This window comes from Trichechus manatus, unplaced genomic scaffold (assembly GCF_000243295.1).
Source record: "Trichechus manatus latirostris isolate Lorelei unplaced genomic scaffold, TriManLat1.0 scaffold00305, whole genome shotgun sequence".
NCBI classification, from domain to species: Eukaryota; Metazoa; Chordata; class Mammalia; order Sirenia; family Trichechidae; genus Trichechus; species Trichechus manatus.
This window is the reverse complement of record NW_004444241.1, coordinates 1,156,068-1,184,010: the sequence shown is the minus strand read 5'-3', so window position 1 is coordinate 1,184,010 and position 27,943 is coordinate 1,156,068. Positions and strand designations below refer to the sequence as shown.

General features: G+C 42.3%; 1 protein-coding gene across 2 annotated transcripts; it reads left to right on the top strand.

The window, feature by feature from the left end:
- Positions 1-6,348: 6,348 nt before the first annotated feature.
- LOC101353027 (chymase) lies at positions 6,349-9,342 on the top strand. Of its 2 annotated transcripts, XM_004390541.2 has the most exons (5): positions 6,349-6,427; positions 7,056-7,206; positions 8,152-8,287; positions 8,521-8,775; positions 9,196-9,339. In XM_004390541.2, exons 1-5 carry the CDS (start codon positions 6,349-6,351, stop codon positions 9,337-9,339), a joined length of 765 nt encoding a protein of 254 aa, XP_004390598.2. The 2 variants fall into 2 exon arrangements, with proteins under 2 accessions (XP_004390598.2, XP_012415227.1); XM_012559773.1 differs by lacking the exon at positions 7,056-7,206 and having other exon boundaries at positions 6,360-6,427; positions 9,196-9,342.
- Positions 9,343-27,943: the final 18,601 nt, after the last annotated feature.

Genomic DNA, 27,943 nt, shown 5'->3' with positions numbered 1-27,943 from the left:
CTTGAAATAAATCTCTCTCTCTATATATATTTATATATATGCACTTAACTAGTTTTGCTCCTCTAGAGAACCCAGCCTAAGACGCTCAACAACTAGGGACAGGCCCTATGCACCCTGTCTTAGTTATCTATGGCTGCTATAACAGAAATACCACAAGTGGGTGACTTTAACAAACAGAAATTTATTCTCTCACAGTTTAGGAAGCTAAAAGTCTGAATTCAGGGTGCTGGCTCTAGAGGAAGGCTTCCTCTTTCTGTCGGTTCTGGAGGACAGTCCTTGTCTCTTCTGAGCTTCTGCTCCTGGACAATCTTCGTGTGGCTTGACATGCATCTTCCCCCATCTCTGCTTGCTTCTCTCGTCCTTTTATTTATTGTAAGATAAAAGTGTGACTCAAGTATGGGCATGAATTGAATAAGGATGGTGCCTGGGGTAAGAGTAGTGACTTGAGTCATACCCTCTAGTAAGGTGGTGACTCAAGATACATCGCACCCTAATTCTCATTAACATAATGGAAAACACATCCCCCAAATGGGATCATAATCATAGGCATTGTTGTTGTTGTTGTTGTTAGGTACCAACTCATAGGGACCTTATGTACAACAGAAAGAAACATTGTCTGGTCCTGCACCACCTCACAGTCACTGCTATGCTTGAGCCATCATTGCAACCACTATGTCAGTCCATCTCATTGAGGATCTTCCTCTCTTTTGTTGACCCTCTACTTTACCAAGCATGATGTCTTCCTCTGGGGACTGGTCCCTCCTAATAACATGTCCAAAGTATGTGAGATGAAGTCTCACCATCCTCGCTTCTAAGGATGTACTTCTTCCGAGACAGATTTGTTCATTCTTCTGGCAGTCCATGGTATATTCAATATTCTTCACCACCATAATTAAAATACATCAATTCTTCGGTGTTCCGTGTTCATTGTCCTGCTTTTGCATGTATATGAGGCTATTGAAAATACCATGACTTAGGTCAGGCACACCTTAGTCCTTAAAGTGACATCTTTGCTTTGTAATACTTTAAAGAGGTATTTTGCAGCAGGTTTGTTAATGCATCATTTGATTTCTTGACTGCTACTTCTATGGGCGTTGATTGTGGATCCAAGTAAAACGAAATCCTTGACAACTTCAATCTTTTCTCCATTTATTGTGATATGGTTTATTGGTTCAGTTGTGGGAATTTTTGCTTTCTTCATGTTGAGTTGTAATCCATACTGAAGGCTGTAGTCTTTGATCTTCATCACTAAGGGCTTCAAGTCCTCTTCACTTTCAGCAAGGAAGGTTGTGTCATCTGTATATCGCAGGTTGTTAATGAGTCTTCCTCCAATCTTGATGCTGCATTTTTTTTCATATAGTCCAGCTTCTCGAATTACCTGCTCAGCATGCAGATTGAATAAGTATGGTGAAAAGCTACAACTCTGATGCACGCTTTTCTTGATTTAAACCACACAGAATCCCCTTGCTCTGTTCAAACAACTGCCTCTTGATCTACGTACAGGTTCCGCATTAGCACAGTTAATTCTGGTATTCCCATTCTTTGCAATGTTATAATTATCTGTTATGATTCACACAGTCGAATGCCTTTGCATAGTCAATAAAACACAGGTAAACATCTTTCTGGTATTCTCTGACATCATCAGTGATATCTCTCATTCCACATCCTCTTCTGAATCCTGCTTGAATTTCTGTCAGTTCCCTGTTGATGTGCTGCTGCAACTGTTTTTGAAATATCTTCAGCAAAATTTTACTTGTGTGTGATATTAATGATATTGTTCAATAATTTCCACACTCTGTTGGATCACCTTTCTTTGGAATGGGCACAAGTAACTGGCTTCCAAATTTCTTGCTTCAGCATTGCATCCATTTGTTGAAGCATCTCAATTGGTATTCTGTCAATTCCTGGAGACTTGTTTTTGCCAATGCCTTCAGCACAGCTTGGACCTCTTCCTTCAGTGCCATCGGTTCTTGATCATATACTACCTCCTGAAATGGCTGATGAAGTCCTGCTGGTGTAGTGGTTAACAGCTTGGCTGCTAACCAAAAGGTTGGCAGTTCAAATCCACCAGCTGTTTCTTGGAAACCCTATGGGGCAGCTCTACTCTGTCCTATAGGATCGCTACAAGTTGGAATTGATTCAATGGCAATGGGTTTAGTTTTTGGTTTTTGAAATGGTAGAATGTCTACTAGTTCTTTTTGGTACAGTGACTTTGTGTATTCCTTCCGTCTTCTTTTAATGCTTCCTGTATCGTTCAATATTTTGCCCATAGAATCCTTCAAGATTGCAACTTTGGCTTAAAATTTGTCTTCATTTCTTTCAGCTTGAGAAATGCTGAGCGTGTTCTTCCCTTTTGTTTTTTAACTCCAGGTCTTTGCACATTTCATTATAACGCTTTACTTTGTCTTCTTGAGCCACCCGTTGATATCTTCTGTTCAGATCTTTTACTTCATTTCTCAAGAGCAAGTTTCAGAGTCTCTTTTGGCATTGATTTTGGTCTTTTCTTTCTTTCCTGTCTTTTTAGTGACCTTTTGCTTTCTTCATATATGATGTCCTGATGTCATTCCACAACTCATCTGGTCTTCAGTCATTAGTGTTCAATGCATCGAATGTATTCTTGAGATGATCTCTAGATTCAAATAGGTCATACTCAAAGTTGTACTTTGGCTCTCGTGGACTTGTTTTAATTTTCTTCAGCTTCAACTTGAACTTGCATAAGAGTAACTCATAATCTGTTCTTCAGTCCACCCCTGGCCTTGTTTTGACTGATTGTATTAAACTTCTCCGTAGTCTCTTTCCATAGATGTAGTCGATTTGATTCCTGTATATCCCATCCAGCGAAGTCCATGTGTATAGCTGCCATTTATGTTATTGAAAAAAAATATTTGCAATGAATGAATCATTGGTCTTGAAAAATTCCATCATATGATCTCTGGTGTCATTGTTATCACCAAGACCAATTTTCCAACTACCAATATGTCTTCTTTGTTTCGTGTTCCAATCACCAGTAAATATCAACACATTTTGATTGCATGTTTGATCAATTTCAGCTGCAGAAGAAATTTGAATAATAGTCGTATTAACTGGTCTTCCTTGTAGGAGTATGGATATTATCCTATCACTGACAGCGATGTACTTCAGGATAGATCTTGAAATGTTCTTTTTGAAGATGAATGCGACACCATTCCTCTTCAATTTTGTCATTCCCAGTATAGCAGACCTTATTGTTGTCCAATTCAAAATGGCCAATACCAGTCCATTTCAGCTCACTAATGCCTAGGATATCAATCTTTATGCATTTCATTTCATTTTTGACGACTTCCAATTTTCCTAGATTCATACTTCATATATTCCATGTTCAAATTATTAATGGATGTTTGCAGCTGTTTCTTCTCATTCTGAGTCACGCCATATCAGCAAACGAAGGTCCTGAAAGCTTGACTCCAACCACATCATTAAGATCGACTCTACTTTGGGGAGACAGCTCTTCTGCAGTCTTATTTTGAGTGTCTTCCAACCTGATGGGCTCATCTTCCAGCACTATATCAGACAATGTTCTGCTGCTATCATAAGGTTTTCACTGGCCAATTTTATCAGAAGTAGACTGCCAAGTCTTTCTTCCTAGTCTTTCTTAGTCTTGAAGCTCCACTGAAACCTGTCTGCCAAGGGTGATCCTGCTGGTATTTGAAATACAGGTGGCGTAGAGTCCAGCATCACAGCAACACACAAGCCACCACCACAGTATGACAGACATAAAGGCTAGGATTTAAAACACATCACAAAATGGAGGATAATTACATCAGATCACAAAATGGAGGATAACCATACCATATGGGGAATCATGGCCTAGCCAAGTTGACATATATTTGGGGGGGACACAATTCAATCCATAACATCCCCTGATCCTGAAGTATTATTCAAAATTCCCAATCCCTAGGAAGGCCACGCAACCTAGCTAAGCCCGCCCTACTTGCCATATATAAGCCCTCTCCTACAATTCCAGCTTGTTGTTACCTTGTACTCGGGTGCAGCCCCCTGTGTGGCCCTGCATCATAGCATGCTGTGCCTCCTTGTCTCTGGGAACTGTGAAAATAATAAACCTAGGTACTTTTCATGGCCTCCTTGCCTCCTCTTTCCTTTATCCCACCTGACTTACCATTCCACAAATTTGTTAGGGCAACCAGAAAAGTAATTATGTAATTATAAAAGATAGAATAAATGTATATTTTCTCTCCTTTCTTCTCTTAACTGATTTAAAAAGCAATTGTATGAAACAATGTGTACATTTGACAAAATCCAAAGCCCTTTCATAACAAAAGTGTTTGGTGTCCTAGTCATCTAGTGCTGCTATAACAGAAATACCACAAGTGGATGGCTTCAACAAAGAGAAATTTATTCTCTCACAGTCTAGTAAGCTAGAAGTCCAAATTCAGGGTGTCAGCTCCAGGGAAAGGCTTTCTCTGTCAGCTCTGGAGGAAGGTCCTTGTCATCAATCTTCCCCTGGACTAGGAGCTTCTCTGTGCAGTAACCCCAGGTCCAAAGGACACGCTCTGCTCCCGGCACTGCTTTCTTGGTAGTATGAGGTTCCCTTGTCTCTCTGCTTGCTTCTTTCTTTTATATCTCAAAAGAAATTGACTTAAAACACAATCTAATCTTGTAGATTGAGTCCTGTTTCATTAACATAACTGCAACTAATCTCTTTTCATCAACATCATAGTGACAGGATTTACAACACAAAGGAAAATCACAAAATGGTGGACAATCACACAATACTGGGAATCATGGCCTAGTCAAATTGATACACATATTTTTGGAGGACACAATTCAATCCATAACAGCTGGCAAACTAGAAATAGAAGAGAAATTACTCAATATGACAAAGGGCATTTATTTAAAACAAAAATCTGCAGCAAGCATCACACTCAATGGTGAAAGGCTGAAAACTTTCCCCTTAAGATCAGGAACAAGACAAGGATGCCCACTTTCACCACGGCTATTCAACACTGTACTGGAAGTAGTAGCAAGAGCAATTCAGCAATAAAAATAAAAGGCATCAAAATTGGAAAAGAAGAAAACTCTATTTGTATGTAACAAGATACTATATACAGAATATAAAAAAGAATAAACAAGAAAGCTATTAGAGCTAATAAACAAATTTAGCAAATTTGCAGAGTACAAGATCAATACACAGAAATCAGTTGTGTTTCTGTATACCATCAACAAACAACCTGAACAGGAAATTAAGAAAAAAACTGTGAAGTGACAATAATAGTATTTCCCAGGGTTGTTGCGCGGGAAAAAAAATAACACCTCAGACACGGACACTAAGGATATCATACTTCTGTAAAACCAAGCATGATTTGTAATGTGAGAGTAGGAAACCCCAGCCCCACTGAATCAAACTACCCTTCTCCTATATGTATAAATTATCTATCTCTCTATGGTGGTAGAGCAGAAAGGGCATTTGATTTCAAATCACAAAAATTTAAATCTGAACCATAGGACTTGATAGCCAGATCCATAAAATTGTGATAATAATACCTACTTCACAGGGTTGTTATGAAGCTAATAATATATCTAAGAGTTGTGACAACAAAGTATATGCATAGGCATATACTAGGCTCTCAAAAATGCTAACGAAAATTCCATTTGCTTTTGTGATAACGTATGTAAAGTCTTATCATAGTGTCTGTCCCCTCCCCCCACCCCCACCTTTTCTTGGATCTCTCTCCTTCTGCCAATGAACATTTAGTTCAGAGAAAGAGAGAGATCCAGATCAATGGTTTTCGAATTGCTGGTAATCACCTTTTAAGTGAGACGCTGCTCACATTTTAACATGGAGTGGAATGGAAACTAACAAAGAGCATTGTACATAGTAAGGATAAATATTATTTCCTGAAAATTTGATTTGTGTATTTGTTTGTGCTCTTGTGCTCACACACACATGTGTATGTGTATTGGGTCATTTTGCAAAATGCATTTCTTAATGTTGGCCATAGCCATAAAAGTTTGTATGCTTCAGACTCTGCCCTCCCCTCCCCAACACCACACCTCTATTTCTGGTGGGCCTTTAACCAGCTGCCCTAACTGGGTAAGACACGGTGCCCTCCCCTAGATGGGACATGATGGTTCAGGGCTCATCCTGGGAGCCAGCACGTGGGAGTTCAGGCCTCAACTCCACTCCGGCAGAAGAGATGGCAATTCTGGGAGAATTTCTGATCAGAAAGTCAGCCAGCTTAGAATGAAAGAAAAAGTGACTAGGCAGTTCCTCTGGTTAACAGCCCTGCCCCTCCATCGCTTGCTGGGAGTTATAAAACACAAGACTGGAAAACAACACCAGCAGCTGCCATGGGTGGTTGCTCTGAGAAGATGCATCTTCTTTCTATTCTCCTGCTGGTCTTTCTACTATCACCCAGAGCTGAAGCTGGTGAGTCTTGGGGGTCCTTCTCTCTGGAGTCTAGAGGATCAGCTCCTAAACCAAAGAGGCTTGATGTGAATATAGCTGACTCTTAAACAAAGTCCCAGGATCTCCCTTTAAGACTCCCAGAGTGAAGTCTCCACTTGGGATATACCCCCCCATTCTCTGTAGCCTATGGTAGTTCCCATGAACAAGGAATTCCACATTGACTGGGGAAAGTTCAGAGTAAGTGAGAAGAAGCGTATCCCCCAAGAAAACAGGCATGTCTTCTTAATCTTCTGAGCTTCAAGATTACTCATTATCTTGTGACTCGGTGTTTCTGTGACACCACTCATGGGCTGTGGAGAAGTCAGGATAGGAACCTGAGGAACTTGTCCTGCTCAGTGACACAGGAGGGAGAAGTGTGTATGGGGGGAAAATGCCTAAGTGACATCTAAGACAGAGTTAGTTACTGCATCCTGGAAGAAGGAATGAGAATTTACATGGGAAAAGCAGATACTAGAGACACAAGAGAGGGAAGATGGGTAGAAAACAGGGCAAGGATGAGACCCAAGCCTCTCTCAACTTTAACCCAACTTGTGCATTCTCTGGATAGAATATGTTGCCTGTATTCAAGCCCTGGGGTTCTCTGTTCCAGGAGAGATCATCGGAGGCAAAGAGTGCAAGCCACACTCCTGCCCCTACATGGCCTACCCGGAAATTGTCACTTCCAGGGATCACCTGGGGAGTTGTGGTGGTTTCCTGATAAGACAGGACTTTGTACTGACAGCTGCTCGCTGTGCAGGAAGGTGAGAAGACAGGGTCTTGTTGATCTCCAAGTGGGAGAAATGGCAGAAACCAGGGATACACCCATGGTGTGGCTTGAGGAGCAGCTCCTAGACCTGGATAAACTTTAAGAAGAGGGAGGAGCTGGACTTGAAGAAATTAGCCTCATACTTGAATAGATGCCCTGAACCTCAGCCACTGGGAGCTGAGGAAAAAGATATACCCTCCAAGGGTCCCTCCTCTAAAAGTAGCACCCCTTCACTCCCCTACCCCAACAAAAAGATATGTGACCCACTTTGGGGGCCTTGGTTTACTGGGCCACTTCCTCTATACCCTTTTCAAGAGCCCTGATCTTTAGTTCTTAGGGACCAGAACCCATCCTATTTACGGGAAATAGAGAACAAAGTTCACATGGGACCCCACCACTTCCCCCCTTCCTTTGCTATCCCTTGTACCAGAGGGCTGGCCCTGATATAGGCTCCCTGGATTAGGAAATGCTAACCCCATCCCTGTCGTTCCTCCATGACTAGCTCAAAAAAACTGAATCCACTGCTACTGAGTCCATTCTGACTCATATCAACTCGATAGGACAGAGTAGAATTGCCCTATAGGGTTCCCAAGGCTGTAATCTTTATAGAAGTTGACTGTCACATCCTTCTCCCCTGAAGTGACTGGTGGGTTCGAAATGCCAACCTTTCAGTTAGCAGCCGAGGGCTTAACTACTGTGCCACCCAGGCTCCATGACCTGCTCAGTCCCCAGCAATTCCTGAGGGTCCTGGAAGTTATCTCCGTTCCCTGGAAAAGCTCTTCCCTAAGTAAACCTGAGCATTCCAAATGACACAAGTGGCAAAGGCATGGGTAGAGACCAAGTGACAGACTCCAATCCACTTTTCTCGAAATGGTTTCATCTCAGGAGAAAATCCAAACCATCATCGTTTCTCCTTGTCCTTCTTTCTCCCTCACAATAGCTCTGTAACGGTCACCCTTGGAACCCGTAACATAAAAGAGAAACAAGGCACACAGCAGAAGCGTGAGGTGGTAAAACAATTTCCTCACCCAAGATATAACCACTTTACTGTTCACAATGACATCATGTTACTAAAGGTGACAACATCTTTCTTCTTCTTCTTCTTCTCTGCTTCCTGTCCTCTTAGGCTTCTCCTTCAGGTCCCCATTGCCCTGAAATTTCCCCGACTTCCCTCTGAACTGCACCCCCTCCCAACTCACCATTTGGACTTTAGCTCTGGTGGGAAGTTTTTTGCCCTGATCCTCCATGATTGCCTCCAACTGCTCTGTGACTCATTTCTAGTGCTGACAGCCCCCCATTCCCTTCACAGTTAAAGGAGAAAGTCAACCTGACCCTGGCTGTGGGAACACTCCCTCTCCCATCCCAATCCAACTTTGTCCCACCTGGGAGAACGTGCTGGGTGGCTGGCTGGGGAAGAACAACAGTGGAGGAACCAATGTCAGACACTCTGCAAGAGGTGAAGCTGAGACTCATGGATCCCCACGCCTGCAAGCACTATCCAAATTTTGACCACAATTTCCAGCTGTGCGTGGGCAATCCCAGGAAGACAAAATCTGCATTTAAGGTGACTCTCAAAGTTGGATTCTTCCCCATAAATCACTGGTGGGGGACCTTCTCCTGGAAGGAGATGGGGTCAAGAGATTGCCACCCAGTGAACAGGTTTGGGATTGCAGGACTGAGAAAACTAGAACTGTCCCTCTGCAGATCCTCCTCCTATGGTCCAGTACAGTTTCTGACTTTCCCTCCCAGTCTGCTGCACAGGGCATGTGAGCAACATAAAGAAGGCATGGCGGCTGTCCCAGGAAAGGAAGAGGGCATCAGACCTGGAAGTGCAACCCCATGAGTAGTCTGGGCTCCAAGGCCTGACTCTAGGTCTGCCTGTGACTAGGAATTGGGACACACAGGCAGGAGTGGAGGACTTCCTTAACTCACTTTCTGCACTCTCTCTCTCTATCTCCCTCTTTCTCTCTATCTCCCCCAACAGGGAGACTCTGGAGGCCCTCTTCTGTATGCTGGAGTGGCCCAGGGCATTGTCTCTTATGGACAGGGGAATGCAAAGCCCCCTGCTGTCTTCACCCGAATCTCCCATTACCAGCCTTGGATCAATAAGGTCCTGAAGGAGAATTAACCCCAGGAGGCTGGGCCAGCCTGAGAAAAAACCCATACCTGGACTTGAGCCAAGTTCTCTGTGCCACTCACTCTGGACCTGCCTCTGGTTCCTGCTGAAGTCTTGCCACATCCCTGTGCCTCAAGAAGTTTCCTGAGTGTTACAGCGCTCTCAGTAAACTTCAGTAAAGACCTGCTTCCATTTGTTGGTTACGAGTGATGGGAGGGGTGGGGACGGGGGGAAATACTAAATAGGCAATAGATAAGTGTTATCTTTGGTGAAGGGTGAGACAGTACACAATACTGGGGAAACCAGCATAACTTGTACAAGGAGAGGTCTTGGAAGCTCCATAGACACATCCAAACTCCCTGAGGGACTGAACTGCTGGGCAGAGGGCTGTGGGGACCATGGTCTCGGGAAACATCTAGCTCAATTTGCATAAGACAGCTTATAAAGACAATGTTCTACATTCTACCTTGGTGAGTAGCTCCTGGGCTCTTAAAAGCCTGTGAGCAGCCATCTAAGATACTCCACTGGTCTCATCCCTTTGGGAGCAACGGAGAATGAAGAGAACAGGATACAAGGAAAAGATTAGTCCAAAGGACTAATGAACCACAGCTACCACGGCCTCCACCAGACTGAGTCCAGTACAGCTAGATGGTGCCCGGCTACCACCACTGACTGCTCTGACCGGGATCACAACAGAGGGTTCTGGACAGAGCTGGAAAAGGATGTAGAACAAAATTCTAACACACAAAAAGAGACCAGATTTACTGGCCTAAAGGAGAGTGGAGAAACCCTGAGAGTATGGCCCCCCGATACCCTTTTAGCTCAGTGGTGAAGTCACTTCCGAGGTTCACCATTCAGCCGGGGAGTGGACAGCCCCATAAAACAAAATAGGACTAATGAGGTACAATAGTCCAGGGACAAGGTCTAGAAGGCAGAAGGGGACAGGAAAGCTGGTGATAGGGAACCCAAGGTTGAGTGAGGACAGTGTTGATGTGTAGTGAGGTTGTTAACCATTGTCATAGGGCAACGTGTACTAACAGTTTAATGAGAAACTATTTTGTTCTGTAAACCTTCATCTAAAGTGAGAATAGCAGCACAATTGGAAGAGCGTAGTCGAAGTCACTGAACTGTGCATGTAGAAATTTTTGAAATAGTGTATCTTTGGCTATGTATATTTTCACCAAAAAACAAAAAAGGTCGAGAAGAGAGAGGGTTGACATGTCGTGGGGTTGTTAACCAATGTCATAAAACAATATGACAATATGTGTACTACTGTTTAATGAGAAACTATTTATTCTGTAAAACTTCACCTGAAGTACAATAAAAAAAAGACCTGCTTCCAGACTTGAGTGTTTGTCTCGTCTCTCTGCTCCTCTCTTCTCCCTGCACATAGCAACCTGATTCCTAGCCTAGGAAGTCTGTAAGATTTGGGAGGGTTGTGGGTGTGTGAGTGGGTAAGACAGAGAGAAGACAATAAGGAAAAAATAGAGAAAGAAAGGAGTGGAAGGGTTTCCCTAGAGAGGCAGAATTCACATTTCCAACTTAAACAAGAAATTACACCAGATCTTTCCTTGCCTTAATCAACTCTATACCAATTCTGATGTATCTTTAGTAATATTCAGAAACAATAAGAACATTTCAAATTGCAAACATAATGTAGGATGCTGAGCAGGATTCCTGGCTTCTACCTACCAGATGCCAGTCGCAATCCCCCTCCAAGTTGTGACAACCAAAAATGTCTCCAGACATTGATAAATGTCCCCTGGGGGTGCCAAATTGCCTCCAGATGAGAACCACTGGTTTAGACACATGATATAAAAAAGGCAGTTGGTGCCACACAGGGCCTCCCTCACAGTCCACCTAGATAAGAGAAGATCTAGCATCTCTGGAGCTTTGAATTTGTGATGCAGAGAAGATTGCCTCTCACTCACGGCTGCAAAACAGACACCAGGAGCAGATAAGAGGAGCGACAGCATCACAAGGTCTGCATAAGCAACACCAAGCCACAAAGGGCTTCACTCAAACCAGCAAGAAGTAAAAGCCTAGATTCTGCCCAGCACAAACTCTTGCCAATTGCCCTAGCTACATGAGACAAAGTAGGGCAGGACAGGGACAGACTACAGGAACCTGAGGCTGATAATACTCACCACTTCCGAGGATGTAGTGTAATCCCTTTGACCAAGTGAAGTATTTCTAGGGATTTGTCTTAAAGAAATAATCAGAGATACACACAAAGATTCCTGTATAAATATTTTAATCTCAGCATTTTTAATTATAAAAAATGTTGGAATTTTAAATGGTAAACTCATATGGTTGAATATTTTGAATTCATTAAAATTTTGTTTCCAAAAGCATTTAATGAGTAGGAAATTTCAATATAATGTAACATTTTAAAAAGAAATATAGAAATCTCCCTATAGTAGAATCTCAGTTTTGTACTTTTATATTCTATGATGCATCAGGAAAGACTGAAGTAATTATATCAAAATAATTATGGTGGTTATCTCTAGCGGATGGGATTAACAGCTATTTTGTTTTGTTTACATGTTAGCTCCAAGCCCCACATATTTTAACTATTGGGAATTTAGCACCATGTATCAACTGGCCAGAGGATTAGCACATATGACCATCTTTCATCTTCCATTTGTTAAGGTTTGCTCCACGGGGAGTCAACATTCCTGCACTTTCAGACAAAGAAAGAAACTCATCTGAAGTAGGTATCAATACCAATAAGAACAAATTGGGGCTCCCTCCAAACTAGAATTAGTCTCATGTAATCTCACCAGGTGGCTGCCTGGTCTCCCCAAGAGGAGTGTCATCTCAAGGGCTCAGCAATAGTCTCCACTACTGGGATGTTGAACACTCAGTGGTGGCAGTAGTTGAATCAGCCTTGGTGAGAGAGAGCTTACGTTCTTGGACCCATGAATAACCTGTATTCTTGCCTCCATGACCATTGTGCCAGAACTGGTGTGGTCAAGAAAAAATCTGGCTAATGTCCACAGAACATATCACCCTTCCACCTGGTCTTTGGCACTCTCTGTGAGTCCACTGGGCCAGTGCTCAGGCACAGCAATCTCTCATCAGGCATCACTGTGCATGAGGGCTTCTTGGTCTGTGCTGACAGCAATAACCAAGGATTTTTGACCATAGAAACAGCGTGAGCTGTCACTAGGGCTGCTCCAGCCTAAAAGTAAAGCAAGCCATCAACTAAGTGGGGTCCAGTGGATCTGGGGTAGTACACAAACTGGCCTAGGTGCACTGGCCCTTCCCTCAGGACTTTGGTTAGGACTCTACATGAACAAAGCTCACTTCTGTCCTATTAATTATAATGAGGTCAGCAGCAGGGTAAGGACATAACATCAAGTATCCATACAAATGTCATGCGTTAGAGTGGGTGGGGCAGAGGTATGGGTGGGTTTGAGGAAGTGATGCTAGTGGAGGATGAGAAAAAAACTTCATAGTTGCCAGCTAAACTGATATTCCCAACAATGTCCTCAGAATATTAACCAAAGTAGAACAAGACCCAGAAAGCCACAAACCTGATTAAACATCCTCCTCTACCAACTAACACGAGTAACTACTGCTTCTTTACTAAGAACAACTCTAAAAAACCAAACCCATTGCCATCGAGTTTATTACAACTCATGGCAACCCCACGTGTTACAGAACAGAACTGCTCCATAGGGTTTTCTTGGCTATAATCTTTGTGGATGCAGATCGCCAGGCATTTCTTTTGTGGAGCCACTGGGTGGGTTTGAACCAATGACCTTTAGGTTAGTAGTCAATGCACCACCCAGGAATCTAGGACAACTGTAGCCGCAAATTAAACCCCCAACCTCCTAGATAAAAATAATAATAAAAAGAATTAAGATACCCAGTCACTGAAAGTCCCCTACTTTCTGACAACATCTAGTCCAGAAGTGGTCTTCACTTGAATCTTTCTTAGCATCACTCAGAACAGTCATATAAGCCTCTCTCAACTGCTTCTTAATGAGATGCTCCTAAGTTCTCCTGGGGCATGGTCTCCCCTGTTGCAGCAAGCTAAATAAATTTTGTTTCATTTCACATGTGTCTCTGGTGGTTTTCGGTTTGTGAACTTTAACAAAAAAGTATTGAAGCAAGGATTGTGACTCACCATCCGTATGTCCAAATTCAGACCAAGGATATGAGATGAATGAGGAGAAATGAGTTTCTGCTTTCCCGTCAACACTCCAGGCCACTTAATGAATCTCCAAGAGCAGGAGGTCTGGATTCTGTTATCTACCTCTGTCCTGGGCTCTATTCACTTCTCAGACAAGATATGTGGCAGAAAGATCAGTGGATTGGGATTTGGTATCAATAAGACATGGGTTGAAAACCCAGTTCTAGCAGTTAGGAGCTCAAGCCTCAATTTTCATATTTTCATACTTTCATATCTGTGTATATCCTTACCTTGAGCCAGTTCTCTCCATATAAAGTGGATAACCAGACACACCATCTGTTGTTGTTGCTGTTCAGTGCCCTGCAGTGGGTTCTGACTCATAACAACCCTATGTACAACAAAACAAAACACTGCCCTGTCCTGCGCCACCTTCACAATCATTGCTATGCTTGAGCCCATTGTTGCAGCCACTGTGTCAATCCATCTCGTTGAGGGTCTTCTTCTTTTTCACTGACCCTCTACTTTACCAAGCATGATGTCCTTCTTCAGGGACTGGTCCTTCCTGATAACATGTCCAAATTATGTGAGACGAAGTCTTGCCACCCTTGCTTCTAATGAGCATTCTGGCTGTACTTCTTCCAAAACAGATTTGTTCGTTCTTCTGGCAGTCTATTCATATTCTATATTCAATATTCTTCATCAACACCACAACTCAAAGGCATCAATTCTTCTTCAGTCTTCCTTATTCATTGTCCAGCTTTCACATGCATAGGAGGTGACTGAAAACACCGTGGCTTGCGATAGGCGCACCTTAGCCCTTAACATGACACCTTTGCTTTTTAATACTTTAAAGAGATATTTTGCAGCAGATTTGCCCAATGCAATGTGTTGTTTGATTTCTTGACTGCTGCTTCCATGGGCATTGTTTGTAAATCCAAGTAAAATGAAATCCTTGACAACTTCAACATTTTCTTCACTGATCATGATGTTGGTTATTGGTCCAGTTGTGAGGACTTTTGTTTTCTTTATGTTGAGGTGTAATCCATACTGAAGGCTGTGGTCTTTGATCTTCCTCAGTAAGTGCTTCAAGTCCTCTTCACTTTCAGCAAGCAAGGTTGTGTCACCTGCATATCCAGGTTGTTAATGAGTCTTCCTCCAATCCTAATGCCCCGTTCTTCTTCATATAGTCCAGCTTCTCAGATTATTTGCTCAGCATACAAATTGACTAAGTATGGTGAAAGGAGGCAACCCTGACTCACATTTTCTTGACTTTAAACCACGCAGTATCCCCTTGTTCTGTTCAAACAACCACCTCTTCATCTAAGTACAGGTCCCTCATGAGCACAATTAAGTGTTCTGGAATTCCCATTCTTCTCAATGTTATCCATAATTTGTTATGATCCACACAGTCTAATGCCTTTGCATAGTCAATAAAACACAGGTAAACATCTTTCTGGTATTTTCTGCTTTCAGCCAGGATCCGTTTGACACCAGCAATGATGTCCCTGGTTCCACATCCTTTCCTAAATCTGGCTTGAGTTTCTGGCACTTTCCTGTCAATGTACTGCTGCAAACACTTTTGAACTATCTTCAGCAAAATTTTGCTTGTGTGTGATATTCATGATATCTTTCAATAATTCCGCATTCTGTTGGATCATGTTTCTTTGGAATGGGTACAAATATGGATCTCTTCTAGTCGGTTGGCCAGGAAGCTGTCCTCCAAATTTCTTGGCATAGATGAGTGAGCGCTTCCAGCACTGCATGCATTTGGTGAAACATCTCAGTTGGTATTCTGTCAGTTCCTGAAGGCTTGTTTTTCGCCTTCAGTGCAGCGTGGACCTCTTCCTTCAGTACCATCAGTTCTTGATCATATGCTACCTCCAGAAATGGTTGAACATAGACCATTTCCTTTTGGTAGAGTGACTCTGTGTATTCCTTCCATCTTTTAACGTTTCCTGTGTCGTTTAGTATTTTTCCCACAGAATCCTTCAATATTGCAACTCAAGGCTTGAATTTTTTCTTCAGTTCTTTCAGCTTGAGAAAGACCAAGTGTGTTCTTCCCTTTCGGTTTTCTATCTCCAGGTCTTTGCACATTTCAATATAAGACTTTACTTTGTTTTCTCCAGCTGTCCTTTGAAATCTTCTGTTCAGCTCTTTTACTTTATCATTTCTCCTTTCGCTTTAGCTACTTTACTTTCAATGGCAACTTTCAAAGTCTCTTCTGACATCCATTTTGGTTTTTTTCTTTCTTTCCTGTTTTTTAATGACCTCTTGCTTTCTTCATGTACAATGTCCTTGATGTCATTCCACAAATCGTCTCGTCTTCGGTTATTAGTGTCCAATGAGTCAAATCTATTCTTTTTTTATTATTATTATTGTACGTTAGATGACGGTTTACAAAACAAACTAGCTTCTCATTAAACAGTTAGTACACATATTGCTTTGTGACATTGGTTGCCAATCCCATGACATGTCAACACTCTCCCTTCTTGACCTTGGGTTCCCTATTACCAGCTTTCCTGTCCCCTCCTGCCTTCTAGTCCTTGCCCCTAGGCTGGTGTGCCCCTTTAGTCTCATTTTGTTTTACGGGTCTGTCTAATCTTTGGCTGAAGGGTGAACATCAGGATTGACTTCATTACTGGGCTAAAAGGGTATCCAGAGGCCATACTCTCAGGGTTTCTCTAGTCTCTGTCAGACCAGTAAGTCTGGTCTTTTTTTGTGAGTTAGAATTTTGTTCTACAGTTTTCTCCAGCTCTGTCTGGGACTCTTTATTGTGATCCCTGTCAGAGCAGTCAGTGGTGGTAGCTGGGCACCATCTAGTTGTGCTGGACTGAGTCTGACGGAGGGCTGTGGTAGTTGTGGTCCATTAGTCCTGTGGACTAATCTTTCCCTTGTGTCTTTGATTTTCTTCATTATCCCTTACTCCCGATGGGGTGAGACCAGTGGAGTTTCTTAGATGGCCTCTCATAGGCTTTTAAGACCCCAGACACTACTCACCAAAGTAGAATGTAGAACATTTTCTTTATAAACTGTTATGCCAATTGACCTAGATGCTCCCTGAGACCATGGTACCTACAGGCTTCAGCCCAGTAATTCAGCCCCTCAGGGAGTTTGGATGTGTCTGTGGAGCTTCCAGGACCTTATCCTGAGCAAGTTGGGCCGGCTTCCCCAGTGTTGTGTACTGTCATACACTTCACCAAAGTTACCACTTATCTATTGTCTATTTAGTGTTTTTCCATCCCCACCCCTCCCATCCCTCTTAACCATCAAAGATTGTTTCTTTTTGTGTGTAAACCTTTTCATGAGTTTTTATAGTAGTGGTCTCATACAATATTTGTCCTTTTGTGATTAACTTATTTTATTCAGCATAATGCCCTCCAGATTCATCCATGTTGTGAGATGTTTCACAGATTCATCAGTGTTCTTTATTGTTATGTACTACTCCACTGTGTGTATGTACCATAGCTTGTTTATCCATTCATCTGCTGATGGGCATCTAGGTTGTTTCCATCTTTTTGCTATTGTGAACAATGCTGCAATGAACATGGGTGTGCATATGTCTATTTGTGTGACTGCTCTTATTTCTCTAGGATATATTCCTAGGAGTGGGATTGCTGGATCATATGGTATTTCTATTTTTAGCTTTCTAAGGAAGCACCATATGGTTTTCCAAAATGGTTGTACCGTTTTGCATTCCCACCAGCAGTGCATAAGAGTTCCAATCTCCCCACAGCCTCTCCAACATTTGTTATTCTCTGTTTTTTGGATTCGTGCCAGTAATGCTGGGGTGAGATGATATCTCATTGTGGTTTTGATTTACATTTCTCTAATGGCTAGTGATCGGGAGCATTTCCTCATGTGTGTGTTAGTCAAATCTATTCTTGAGATGATCTCTAAATTCAGATGGGATATACTCAAGGTCGTACTTTGGCTCTCGTGGACTTATTCTAATTTTCTTCAGTTTCACCTTGAACTTGCATATGAGCAATTGACCGCCTGTTCCACAGTCAGCACCTGGCTTTGTTCTGACTGATGATGTTGAGCTTTTCCACCATCTCTTTCCACAAGTATGGTCAATTTGATTCCTGTGTATTCCATCTGGCAAGCCTCACGCGTATAGTTGCCGTTTACGTTGCTGAAAAACGGTATGCACAAGGAAGAAGTCGTGTACACCATCTACACACGTGCATCACAAATCCCCATAAGAAAATCACTGAATCATCTAATAGAATTTCCCATTAAAATACAATTGAAATCCAATGTTATTTTCATAACTTTCACTCCTGGCACACCACACTATCACTGACTTTGAAATCTATCTCTGTACTCTTCCTAGCAACACACAGAAATATGGCTTTGAACTTAAATGTGCAAGAGGTCGTTAGGGTTTCAAGAAGAGTGCTAATGAAAGACTAAAGGACTTCAAGAAAGCTGTCAGCGAGGGTTTAAGAAGAAATAGGGAGGAACTATAGGGGAAAAAATCCTTGTTATGTAATAGTAGAAGGTTTGACAGCATTGTCATCTGTTGTAACATGGAAAATAAGAAATTCAGCTCATAAACTCAATGATCTAGCTAAGATTTCCAGGCAGGATACTGAAAGTGCCACCTTCTGCCTTCTTGCTACCTAGCATAAAATGTGAGAAGAGAAAGATGTGATCATTAAGGTCGTGTGTCAACTTGGCTGGGCCATGATCCTCAGTGGTTTGACAGGTATGACGTAGCTTGGTAGTCGTACAATGATGTGATCACCTCCAATCAGTTGAAAGGGAGTTTCCTTAGGGGTATAGCCTGCATCCAGTATGAGTGCACTTTCTGGCAAGGCTAATGGGCTTTTGTCACACTGGATCCTGCAGCTGGATCCTGTTTGTCTGGCCTCTGGTTCTTGGGACTTGAGGTGGCAGCTGACATGCCTTCTTGCCAGCTGATCTTAGGATTGATCTGTCTTCACAGCCTGTGAGCCAGAGCCCTGCTCTCTGACCTGCCAGTCTTAGGTTTGCCAGCCCCTGCAGCTACGTGAATCAGGAGAAGCCTCCAGCCTGACCCAAGGACTTAGGACATTCTAGCCTCTACAACAGCACAAGCCACTTCCTTGATATAAAGCTCTCTACATACACCTCTCCCTATATATATTTTTTTTTAGGTATTTATTAAATTTCCTATTATTTATAGTAATAAATCTACTTATAATAATATTTTATGAATTTTAATAAGCTTATAAAGATTATTTTATAATCAAATTATTATTGAGCTTTGAAATTCCCTTAACTTTAATATCATCCAGACTTTTTTTTTTCCATCTAAACCAAAAGAATATTATAAATATTACCAGAGATTTTGTCAAATGACCCAGTGGAATTGAGAAGCATTCTGGGCTGAGAGTCAGCCAGTATGTGCCAGTCAGTGTAACGGTGGCACTATTTGTATTAGAAGGGTATCCAGTCTCACTGGTCTATGCCCTTGCTGTACTTGTCATTAAATATTTTTCTTATCACCCCCTATTAAGGTATATACAAATAATAACCAGTTTGAAGCTCTAAGGAAGTAAAGGATCCACTTGCTACATCAACCAAAAGTATAAAAATACCTAGGAATAAAATTTCAAGATTTATAAGAAGAAAACTTTTAAATATCTGTCTAAAGAACACAAAAGAAAACTGGAACCAAAGGAAAATCATACTGTGTTCTTGGCAAAATCTATAAATTTAATGTGTTGTCAATAAAAATACTAATTTCTTGTGGAAGAGGGGAGACGTGAAAGCTAATTCTAAAGTTCACAAGAAAAATTAAAACGGAAGATTAACTAGGAAAATTCTGAAAAAGTGTAATAATGAGGAGAGATTGCCCTTCAAGATATTAGAACTGGTTTGAACACAGAAGAAAACATTCTTTGATGGTTACGAGGGTGGGAAGGGAGGAGGAGGGTTATTCACTAACTAGATAGTAGACAAGAATTATCTCAGGTGAAGAGAAGGACAACATGCACTGCAGAGGAAGTCAGCACAACTGGACTAAACCAAAACTAAGAAGTTTCCTGAATACAATCACACACTTAGAGGGACAGAGTAGCAGGGGCAGGGGTCTGAGGACCATGCTGTCAGGGGACATCTAGGTCAAATGGCATAACAAAGTTTATTAAGAAAGTGTTCTGCATCCTACTTTGGTGAATGGTGGCTGGGGTCTTAAAAGCTTGCAAGCAGCCATCTAAGATGCACCAGTTGGTCCCAACCACCTGGAGTAAAGGCAAATGAAGAACACCAAAGACACAAGGAAAGTATTAGCCCAAGAGACAGAAATGGCTACATAAACCAAAGACTTCATCAGCCTGAGACCAGAAGAACTAAATGGTGCCTGGCTACCACCAATGACCGCCCTGACAGGGAACACAACAGACAGTCCCTGATGGAGCAAGAGAAAGGTGGGGTGCAGAACTTAAATTCTAGTAAAAAGACCAGACTTAATGGTCTGACTGAGACTGGAGGAACCCCAGAAAACATGGCCCCCCGACTCTCTGTCAACCCAGAACTAAAACAATTCCCAAAGCCAACTTTTCAGACAAAGATTGGACTGGACTGTGGGACATAAAATTATACTAGTGAAGAGTCTGCTTCTTAGCTTAAGTAGATACATGAGACTAAATGGGCAGCTCCTGTCCAGAGGTGAGATAGGAAGGCAGAGAGGGTCAGGAGCTGGTTGAATGGACACGGGAAATCAGGGATAGAAAGGAGGAGTGTGTCATCACAGTATAAGGAGAGCAATTAGGGTCATATAACAATGCATGTATAAAGTTTTGTATGACAGACTAACTTGAAATGTAAACTTTCACTTAAACTACAACAATAAACAAAAAAAGATGTTAGAACCTATTACAAAGCTATGATAATTAAAATTGTATGGTACTAATATATAAAAAGAGAAATATATGAATAAAACAAAAATAAATCCCAGAAATTTTAATGTTTGTATATATGTACATATATACATAGAAATTTAGTATATAATAAAGCTAGCATTTCAAGTTACTGAAGAAAAGATGTATTATTCAATAAATGTTGATGGGATAGCTGGGTAGCCACCTAAAGAAAAAGTAAAGTCCATATCTCTTATCTTGCATCAAATAAGACTCTATATGGAGCAAGGATTTAAATGTAAAAAAATGAAACTGTAAAGGTATTAGAAATCAAGGAAGAGGTATTTTTGTTTTAATTTCAGGGTGACGAATTCCCTTCAAATGTGATATAAAACACAGAGGTCACAAAATAAAAGATTAATGAATACAATTTCATCAAAAATTTATGCATGGCAAAAAGAAAAAAATAAGAAAAGTCAACAGAGGAAAGTGGGAATAAAGGCCAATTTTCCTAAAGTAACCTAAGTCCCATTAAAACCTAGTGGAATATTAAGATCTCACCCCAGGCAGAGCTTATCCGCCATTTTCTATACATACTAAAGAAAAAAATGTAATTTGTCTTACTGCGTCTGTGTGCCATGATGACCTATGTAGTCCATGATGTTTGTATGTACTTCCTTGTGAGACAGGGTATAAAAGATTCTGCCTCCCTTTGTTGGGGAGCTTGATTTGAGGTGTACACGCTTGCAATAAACTCCCTCACCTCACCTCGGTCTACTTTCATTGACTCAAAGCTCCACCAGGCAGGACCTACATTCAGGTAACAACAGTTGTTTTATACTGGTCAGTTTTCTTATTTCTGAGCCTTGGTAATCAGATGGGGAGAAATGGCTATAATAATTCCTCCAACACAGGATGTTTTGACTATTAAAAAAGATGCGTATGTGAAGTGCCAGGCACATGGAGGAGCTCAGTCATTCCTCCCTTTCCCTTCCTTCTCTGGCTGCTCTTCTCTGCTTCTTCTCTGATGAGCTGAAAGAAACCATCTCCTGGAGCCCCACAATGAAAGCACACCCCCCCAGACAGCTGCCCAACTGAGGAAGGTGAGCATCACCTCTACCAGATGGGGCCCGAGGGGAGCCAGGACTCCTGGCATCTGGTCCCAGATTTGCCTCTAGCAGAGCAGAGGGAAGCTGAGGAGACCAATCATATCAGGGCAAGATAGCCAGCCCCAAGTGACAGAAAACTTGACCAGCCTCTGTGGTTAGAGGCCCTTCCTCTCTACTCACTCCCTCCTCACCTGGAGGTGATAAAGCCCAGTCAGATGTCAGAAACAGCATTTGCCTTGGGCAGCTTGCCCGGGAAGATGCAGCTCCTCTAACTTCTGATGGTCTTTCTCCTGCCTCCCAGGGCCAAAGCTGGTGAGTCTGAAGGGGTCCCTCTCCATGTGCTCTAGGGAGTTCACCCCAAATTCTTACAGGACTGAGCTGGGCAGAGCAGACCCTCAAACAGCAATCCCTCTGCAAAGATCCCAGTGCATAAACATCTTGCCTGAGATATGCCTCCCCTTTGCCACAATCCAGGGGTGTTACCTCAGGGAAAGAAATTCCCCTAGGTGTGAGGAAAGGATGAAGCTGAGCAGGAAAGCCTAGATGGATACACTGAACCCTCTGATACTTGGCTCACCACCATGATCCTGAGAGACACAATACTCTATCTAGGTGTGATCGGGTCAAGTGCAAAGATCAGAATGGAAATGGAGAGACGACTCCTTCATGGAGATCAAGAACGCTGTGTGGGGGTGGAAATTGCCTGCCTGACAACTAGGTCAGCACTGTTGTGACCTGAAAAACAAAATGAGAGTCAGGAGGAAGATAACAGAGGTGAAACCAAATCTAACGAAACTGAGGGAAGGCTGGCTGATTTAGAGGTGGACAGGGTCCCAAAGGAAACCCTCATGGTACAGTGCTTAAGAGCTATGGCTGCTAACCAAAACGTCAGCAGTTTGAATCCACCAGGCGCTCCTTGGAAACTCTATAGGGCAGTTCTACTCTGTCCTATAGGTTCGCTATGAGCCAGAATCGGCTCGACAGCAACAGGTTGGTTTTAGGGTCCCAGAAGGAGCCCTGGTGGTGCAGTGGTTAAGCACTCAGCTGCTAATCGAAAAGTCGGTGGTTTGAACTCACCAGCCCAATGACACTTCATGTGGTCTCTTCTCTCTTTCAGCAGGTATATCCTAGCTATACTTGGTGCTCATGTGTTAAAGCCAGAATCCATATGGCAGAAAATTGATGTTCAAGAACAATTTCCTCACCCAAAGCGTAACAGGGAAACTGATCTCCATGATATCATGTTACACAAGGTGCCCTGGGCTACCTTCCTCTCCTTCATATCCTTTTTCCCTTGTGAATCTCCCCCTCCTCGCCCTCTTCTTTGTATGTTTCCCTTCTTTAACACTAGGCTCCACCCTCCCCCACATCCACCCACATTTCCTCTGTTGTAAAAGCCTTGGCCCAGCTTATCTGTGAAGCCAATTCATCACTGTCCCCTACCCTGGTCCTGGTACTGAAACCTCAGTCTCTTTCTTCTCACAGCTGAGAGATAAAGTCAGCCTGAATCACACCATGGCTACCATCTCTCTACCCTCAGGATCTACCTTTATGCCACGTGGGAAAATGTGCCTATGAACTGGATGGGAACAAACAGAGATGATACTCTCAGTTTCAGAAAACCTGCTGGAGGAGAATACGAAACTTATGGATTCCCAGACCTTCAGCCACTTCCCAGATTTTGACTCTAAATATCAGCTGTATGTGAGTAATCCCAAAAAGAGAATGGCATCCAAGGCATGCTCTGACTAGTTTCTTCTCTGAATCCTCCTTGAGAAGAGAGATAGAGACAACAAAATGTTGCCTAGGATCTAGTGACACATTTGTTCAAGGTTTTTTTAGGACAGTGTGCCCTTATCACAGTCCTGTTTCTGACCATCCCAATTTGTCCTATGTAAGTGGCTGCAGGAGGAAGAGAAAGAAAGTAAGGGGAAAGGGGACAAGAATACAGCTGAGGTTCTACCCCGGGGAAGTACAGAGGAGTCAGACTGAGAACTGTGGCATCTCAGGGTAACTAGGGTCCAGTTATAACCAGGAGGCAGAAGCAAGACTGTCCTGGCTCATTTGTGCCATCTCCGCCCTACAGGGAGTCACAGGGGGGAGGGTGGCCTCCTTGTGTGCTTTGGGGTGGCCCAGGGTGTTACTGCCTATGGACAAAGTGATGGAAAGCTACCAGCTGTTTTCACCCAAATCTCCTATCACTGGTCCCGGACTGATCAAATCCTGGTGAAGAACTAACCCCAGAAACCTGACCTAGCCTGACCAGCAGGAGTTTCCTTAGTGTTTTGAGGTGTCCCCACCCGACATGGTCAACAAGAGGCTCTCAGATGCACGTAGAGACTCTTGATGGCTGTGTCTCCAAAAATCCCAATAAATTACTTTTTCCAGGCTTGTGTGTGTGGCTCCACTCTCTCCCACTCAATTCTCCCCAACCCCAGTTCCCTGATCCACTCCCCTGGTGGACAGTGAGATTTGGACGGATTTCTCTGCAATGCCAGGATCTACATTTATTACACTCAATCCTTCCTTGACTCATTTGTTTTCTTCAGAACTGACTACCTTGTTCCTTTAAGTAGGTTCAGGATGAGTGAGGGGAACACTTTGAACGATACAGTAAGATTTCTCAACACAAACACACGCCCAAGTGAAAAGATGGAAAAATCATGATAATCTCCCCAAAGTAATCCCACTAAAACAACACTGCGAATCAAGCTTTCCTACCACCTCATTTGCCCCTTCATGGGCTCAACTCCACCTCCTTCCTAGCAGCCAGCCTGACATCCAGACATATAACTCAGGGAAAGGAAAAGGGACTTGCAGTGTTCCTGGGGGGCGGGGAGGTTTCCTCATCTCCTTCCACCTCACTCCTACTCTACAAATAGCCCACAATCCTACCTGACCTAGACCTTGTCCCTGAAATACTACAACAGACTCCCCATGAAAGAGCCGTGGGTGCTTCCTCTCTGTGTATACACTGACTACATGTGTCAAAATTTGGCAGCTCCCGGGAACTCAATGAACACTGGTTGAAAAAAATAAACAAACGTCTCCAAGGGGTGGGCCTCAGGCCAACTTACGCTTTGCGAAGTATACCCTCTCCTGCTACATCATCCCCAGAAAACTGCCAGGTGCTATCTGCAACCAAAAACATTAAGAAATCTGACAGTAACAGAACTTCGATAGCAAAGGAAAGAATAAAATCTTTGCAGCCCTCCAGGGGTCACAGTTTAGAGCACAGAGTCACATTAAAAGAAGGTAGCTGGACTATTTAAGGGCCTTCCAGAACCCCAGACTGAACTGGACCCATAGCCACCTCAGAGCACCTCCAAAATCCAACTGTGTCCACCAGTAACATACTCTTTCAAGTACTGTATTCCAGACCAGTAATACAAGGTCCACGCCTGCCAAGAAATAGCATCCTCCAAATGCAAGCAACACCTCCTGCCCTCACCCCAAGGCCTCTGAACACAAGAGTGAAACTACCAGTTGTCATCAAGTGAACTCCAACTCATGGTGACCCCATGTGTGTCAGAGCAGAACCGTGCTCCACAGGGTTTTCAACAGATGATTTTTCAGAAGTAGGTTACCAGGCCTTTCTTCCGAGGCACTTCTGGTGGACTCCAATCTCCAACCTTTCAGTTAACAGCCAAGTGTGTTAACTGTTTGCACCACCCAGGGACTTCAAACACAAGAGTAGTAAACTAAAAACCAGAAGCACATCTTTTCTGTGCTTGTTTTAGTGATTGTATTATATATATTTGTATTCACAAATAATATATATTATTGTTTCATGTGCTTTAAATTTTACATAACTGGTGACAAACAGTACATATTCTGCCACCTGCTTTTTACCAGCATTAGGTTTTTGAAATTTTATTCATGTTAACAAGTTAGTAAGTGACTTCTTCATTTTTAACTGTTATTAAATGATCATTACATGATTATCTCACAATTTGTTATTTTATTCTCCTATTATGGACTAAACAGACTATTTTCAGGTTTTTGCTTTTACAGAGCTGTTAAGAACATTCTAAAAACATGTGTCCTTGTGCACATGAACATGGGCAAGAGATTTTCTATAATATAGTCCTTGTAGGACTTCTTTATACATTCAGGATACTAATCATTTTTCAGCTATATGCATTGCAAATGTCTTGTCCCACTTTATGGCTTTTTTTTTCGTTGTGAATGTGGTGTCTCTGGTAAGACAGAGTTTTCATTTTTAATAGAGTTAAAGTTATCAATCTTTATTTTATAATTTTATTTTTGTGTCTTGTTTAAAATATTCTTCTCGTATGCCAGATTCATACAGATTTTTTTTTTTCATTTAAAGGGTTTTTTTCCCCCCTTTTCTTTCTTCTCCTGCCCCCTTAGGTCTTAATATACCTTGTTGTAGTAGTTAGTTCTGATCACAAAATAATTCCTCTTCTCTGACTTCCAGTCCATGGAAGGATTACACTTCCCTATCCTCTTTGGAGTTAGGCATGGCCATGTAACTAACTTTGACCAATGAAATGGGAATAATACAGGAGCCGTGGGTCACTTCTAAGAGGAATCTTTAAAATCCAGTGCAAATCTGCTACATTCTTTCACTCTGCCATAGCAGCTGGCAACAGACAGTGGTTGTTTCACCTGCCTGGGTGCCAGAGTGAAAGAAACATGAAGCTGAAACCCAGCCAATCCATGATGGACATGTTGCATGAGCAAAAATAAATTTTTATATTGTTCTAGATACTATGACTTTTGGATATAACCTAGCTCATTCTCACTAATACAGAAATTGATATCTGGAAATAGGATAATGCTACTAAGAAACACAACTAAAATGTGTGGCACTGGCTTAGTTTTGGGTAGTGAGGCAGCAAAGAAACAGTTACCAGTTATCTTGTTATGTTAATGAGACAGGATTAGTGTAGGGTATGTCTTAAATTACTGTCTTTTGAGATATAAAAGAGATTAAACAAGCAAGTGAGAGAAATAGAGGTGAGGGAAGATGCCAAGCCACATGAAGATTGCCCAGGACTAGAAGCTCAGAAGAGACAAGGACCTTCCTCTAAAGCCAACAGAGAAAGAAAGCCTTCCCCTAGAACTGGCACCCTGAATTTGGACTTCTAGCCTCCTAAACTGTGAGAAAATAAATTTCTGTCTGTTAAAGCCATCCACTTGTGATATTTCTGTTATAGCAGCACTAGATAACTAAGTCACCAATGAAAATGATGAGCTAGGTGGGAAACTAAATCAACAAATGTAAACTGTAACTTTCCTAGGCAAATAAGGATGTATGGTCACTCTGTCGCAGGAGCATTCTTGCCTAAAACTGAACCTGAGTCTGATCTGATCTAATTTTTAACTTATAGGAAACACAGATGACAGAAGAACATGTTAAATGATACCACAGAAGATGCTATCAGCAAAATCCAGGATGTAAAAACTCTTTAAGACAAACCACCTTGATTTCTTCAACATAAAGTGCAAGGAGAAAAAGAAGATAGGGAGGTCCATCCTATAAATCAAAGATACTCAAGAGACATATCAACCAAAAGCAGTGTAGGAACCCTGTTTGATTCTGATTTGAACTACGAAAAAAAATTATGAGATGATCAGAGAATTGAAGACCAAGGAGATATTTGATTATATTAAGGAATTACTGGTATTGTTAAGGTATGATAATGATGTTGTGGTTATGTTTTGTTTTGTTGTTTTTTTTTAAAAAAAAAAAGCATTCTTATTTTTTAGAGCTACATACTGTAGATGCCAATGACAGAAATCCATGAAGTTACTACTTAGTTTGCAAGGGTATACACTCCAAGATTTTCAAAAGCAAAACACTACTGTAAGCTAAGTAATATTCTGTTCCTTGTAGTACTTTGTTATAAAGAAACAAACCAAAATCAATTTGGCTAACATATTTACTACTGAGTAGAACTCATTCTGCTCCTTAGAAGCAAGGATGGAAGGACTTCATCTCACATACTCTGGACATGTTATCAGGAGGGACCACTCCCTGGAGAAGGACATCATGCTTGGTAGAAGGTCATTGAAAAAGAGGAAAACCCTCAACAAGATGGATTGACACAGTGACTGCAACAATGGGTTCACGCATAACGATTGTGAGGATGGCGCAGGAGGGGGCCGTGTTTCATTCTGTTGTACACAGGGTCGCTATGAGTTGGAACCGACTCAACAGCATCTAACAACAACGGAACTGATTCCTAGAGAGGAGCTAGAAGGCATAGTATTTTCATATAAGGATATGAGAGAGCAGAGATGGGGATAATATTGAAATAAAAATAACTGCAGAAAAATGGAAAACACTGGTGAGGGCATCCTGGTGGGGAGACTCACCCAAGCAATCCAAAACATGAGCACAAAGCCAGGTACTCAGAGACAAACAGAAAAAATGAGTACAGAAAGAGGAATGAAAGCAGCGGTTGCCTGCGCCGGGGAGAAGCCGGGGGCGGGAGGCCGGCGGCGGGGGCCGCAGCTCGAGGCCGGGAGTTCCTGAGTGCCGGCTGCGG

Bases quoted from the DNA above. Each gene is read 5' to 3' on its own strand.
- LOC101353027 (XM_004390541.2), top strand. From the start codon at position 6,349: ATGGGTGGTTGCTCTGAGAAGATGCATCTTCTTTCTATTCTCCTGCTG. The intron at 6,428-7,055 runs GTGAGTCTTGGG...TCTCTGTTCCAG, and splicing joins ATCACCCAGAGCTGAAGCTG to GAGAGATCATCGGAGGCAAA. The intron at 8,288-8,520 runs GTGACAACATCT...TTCCCTTCACAG, and splicing joins ATGACATCATGTTACTAAAG to TTAAAGGAGAAAGTCAACCT.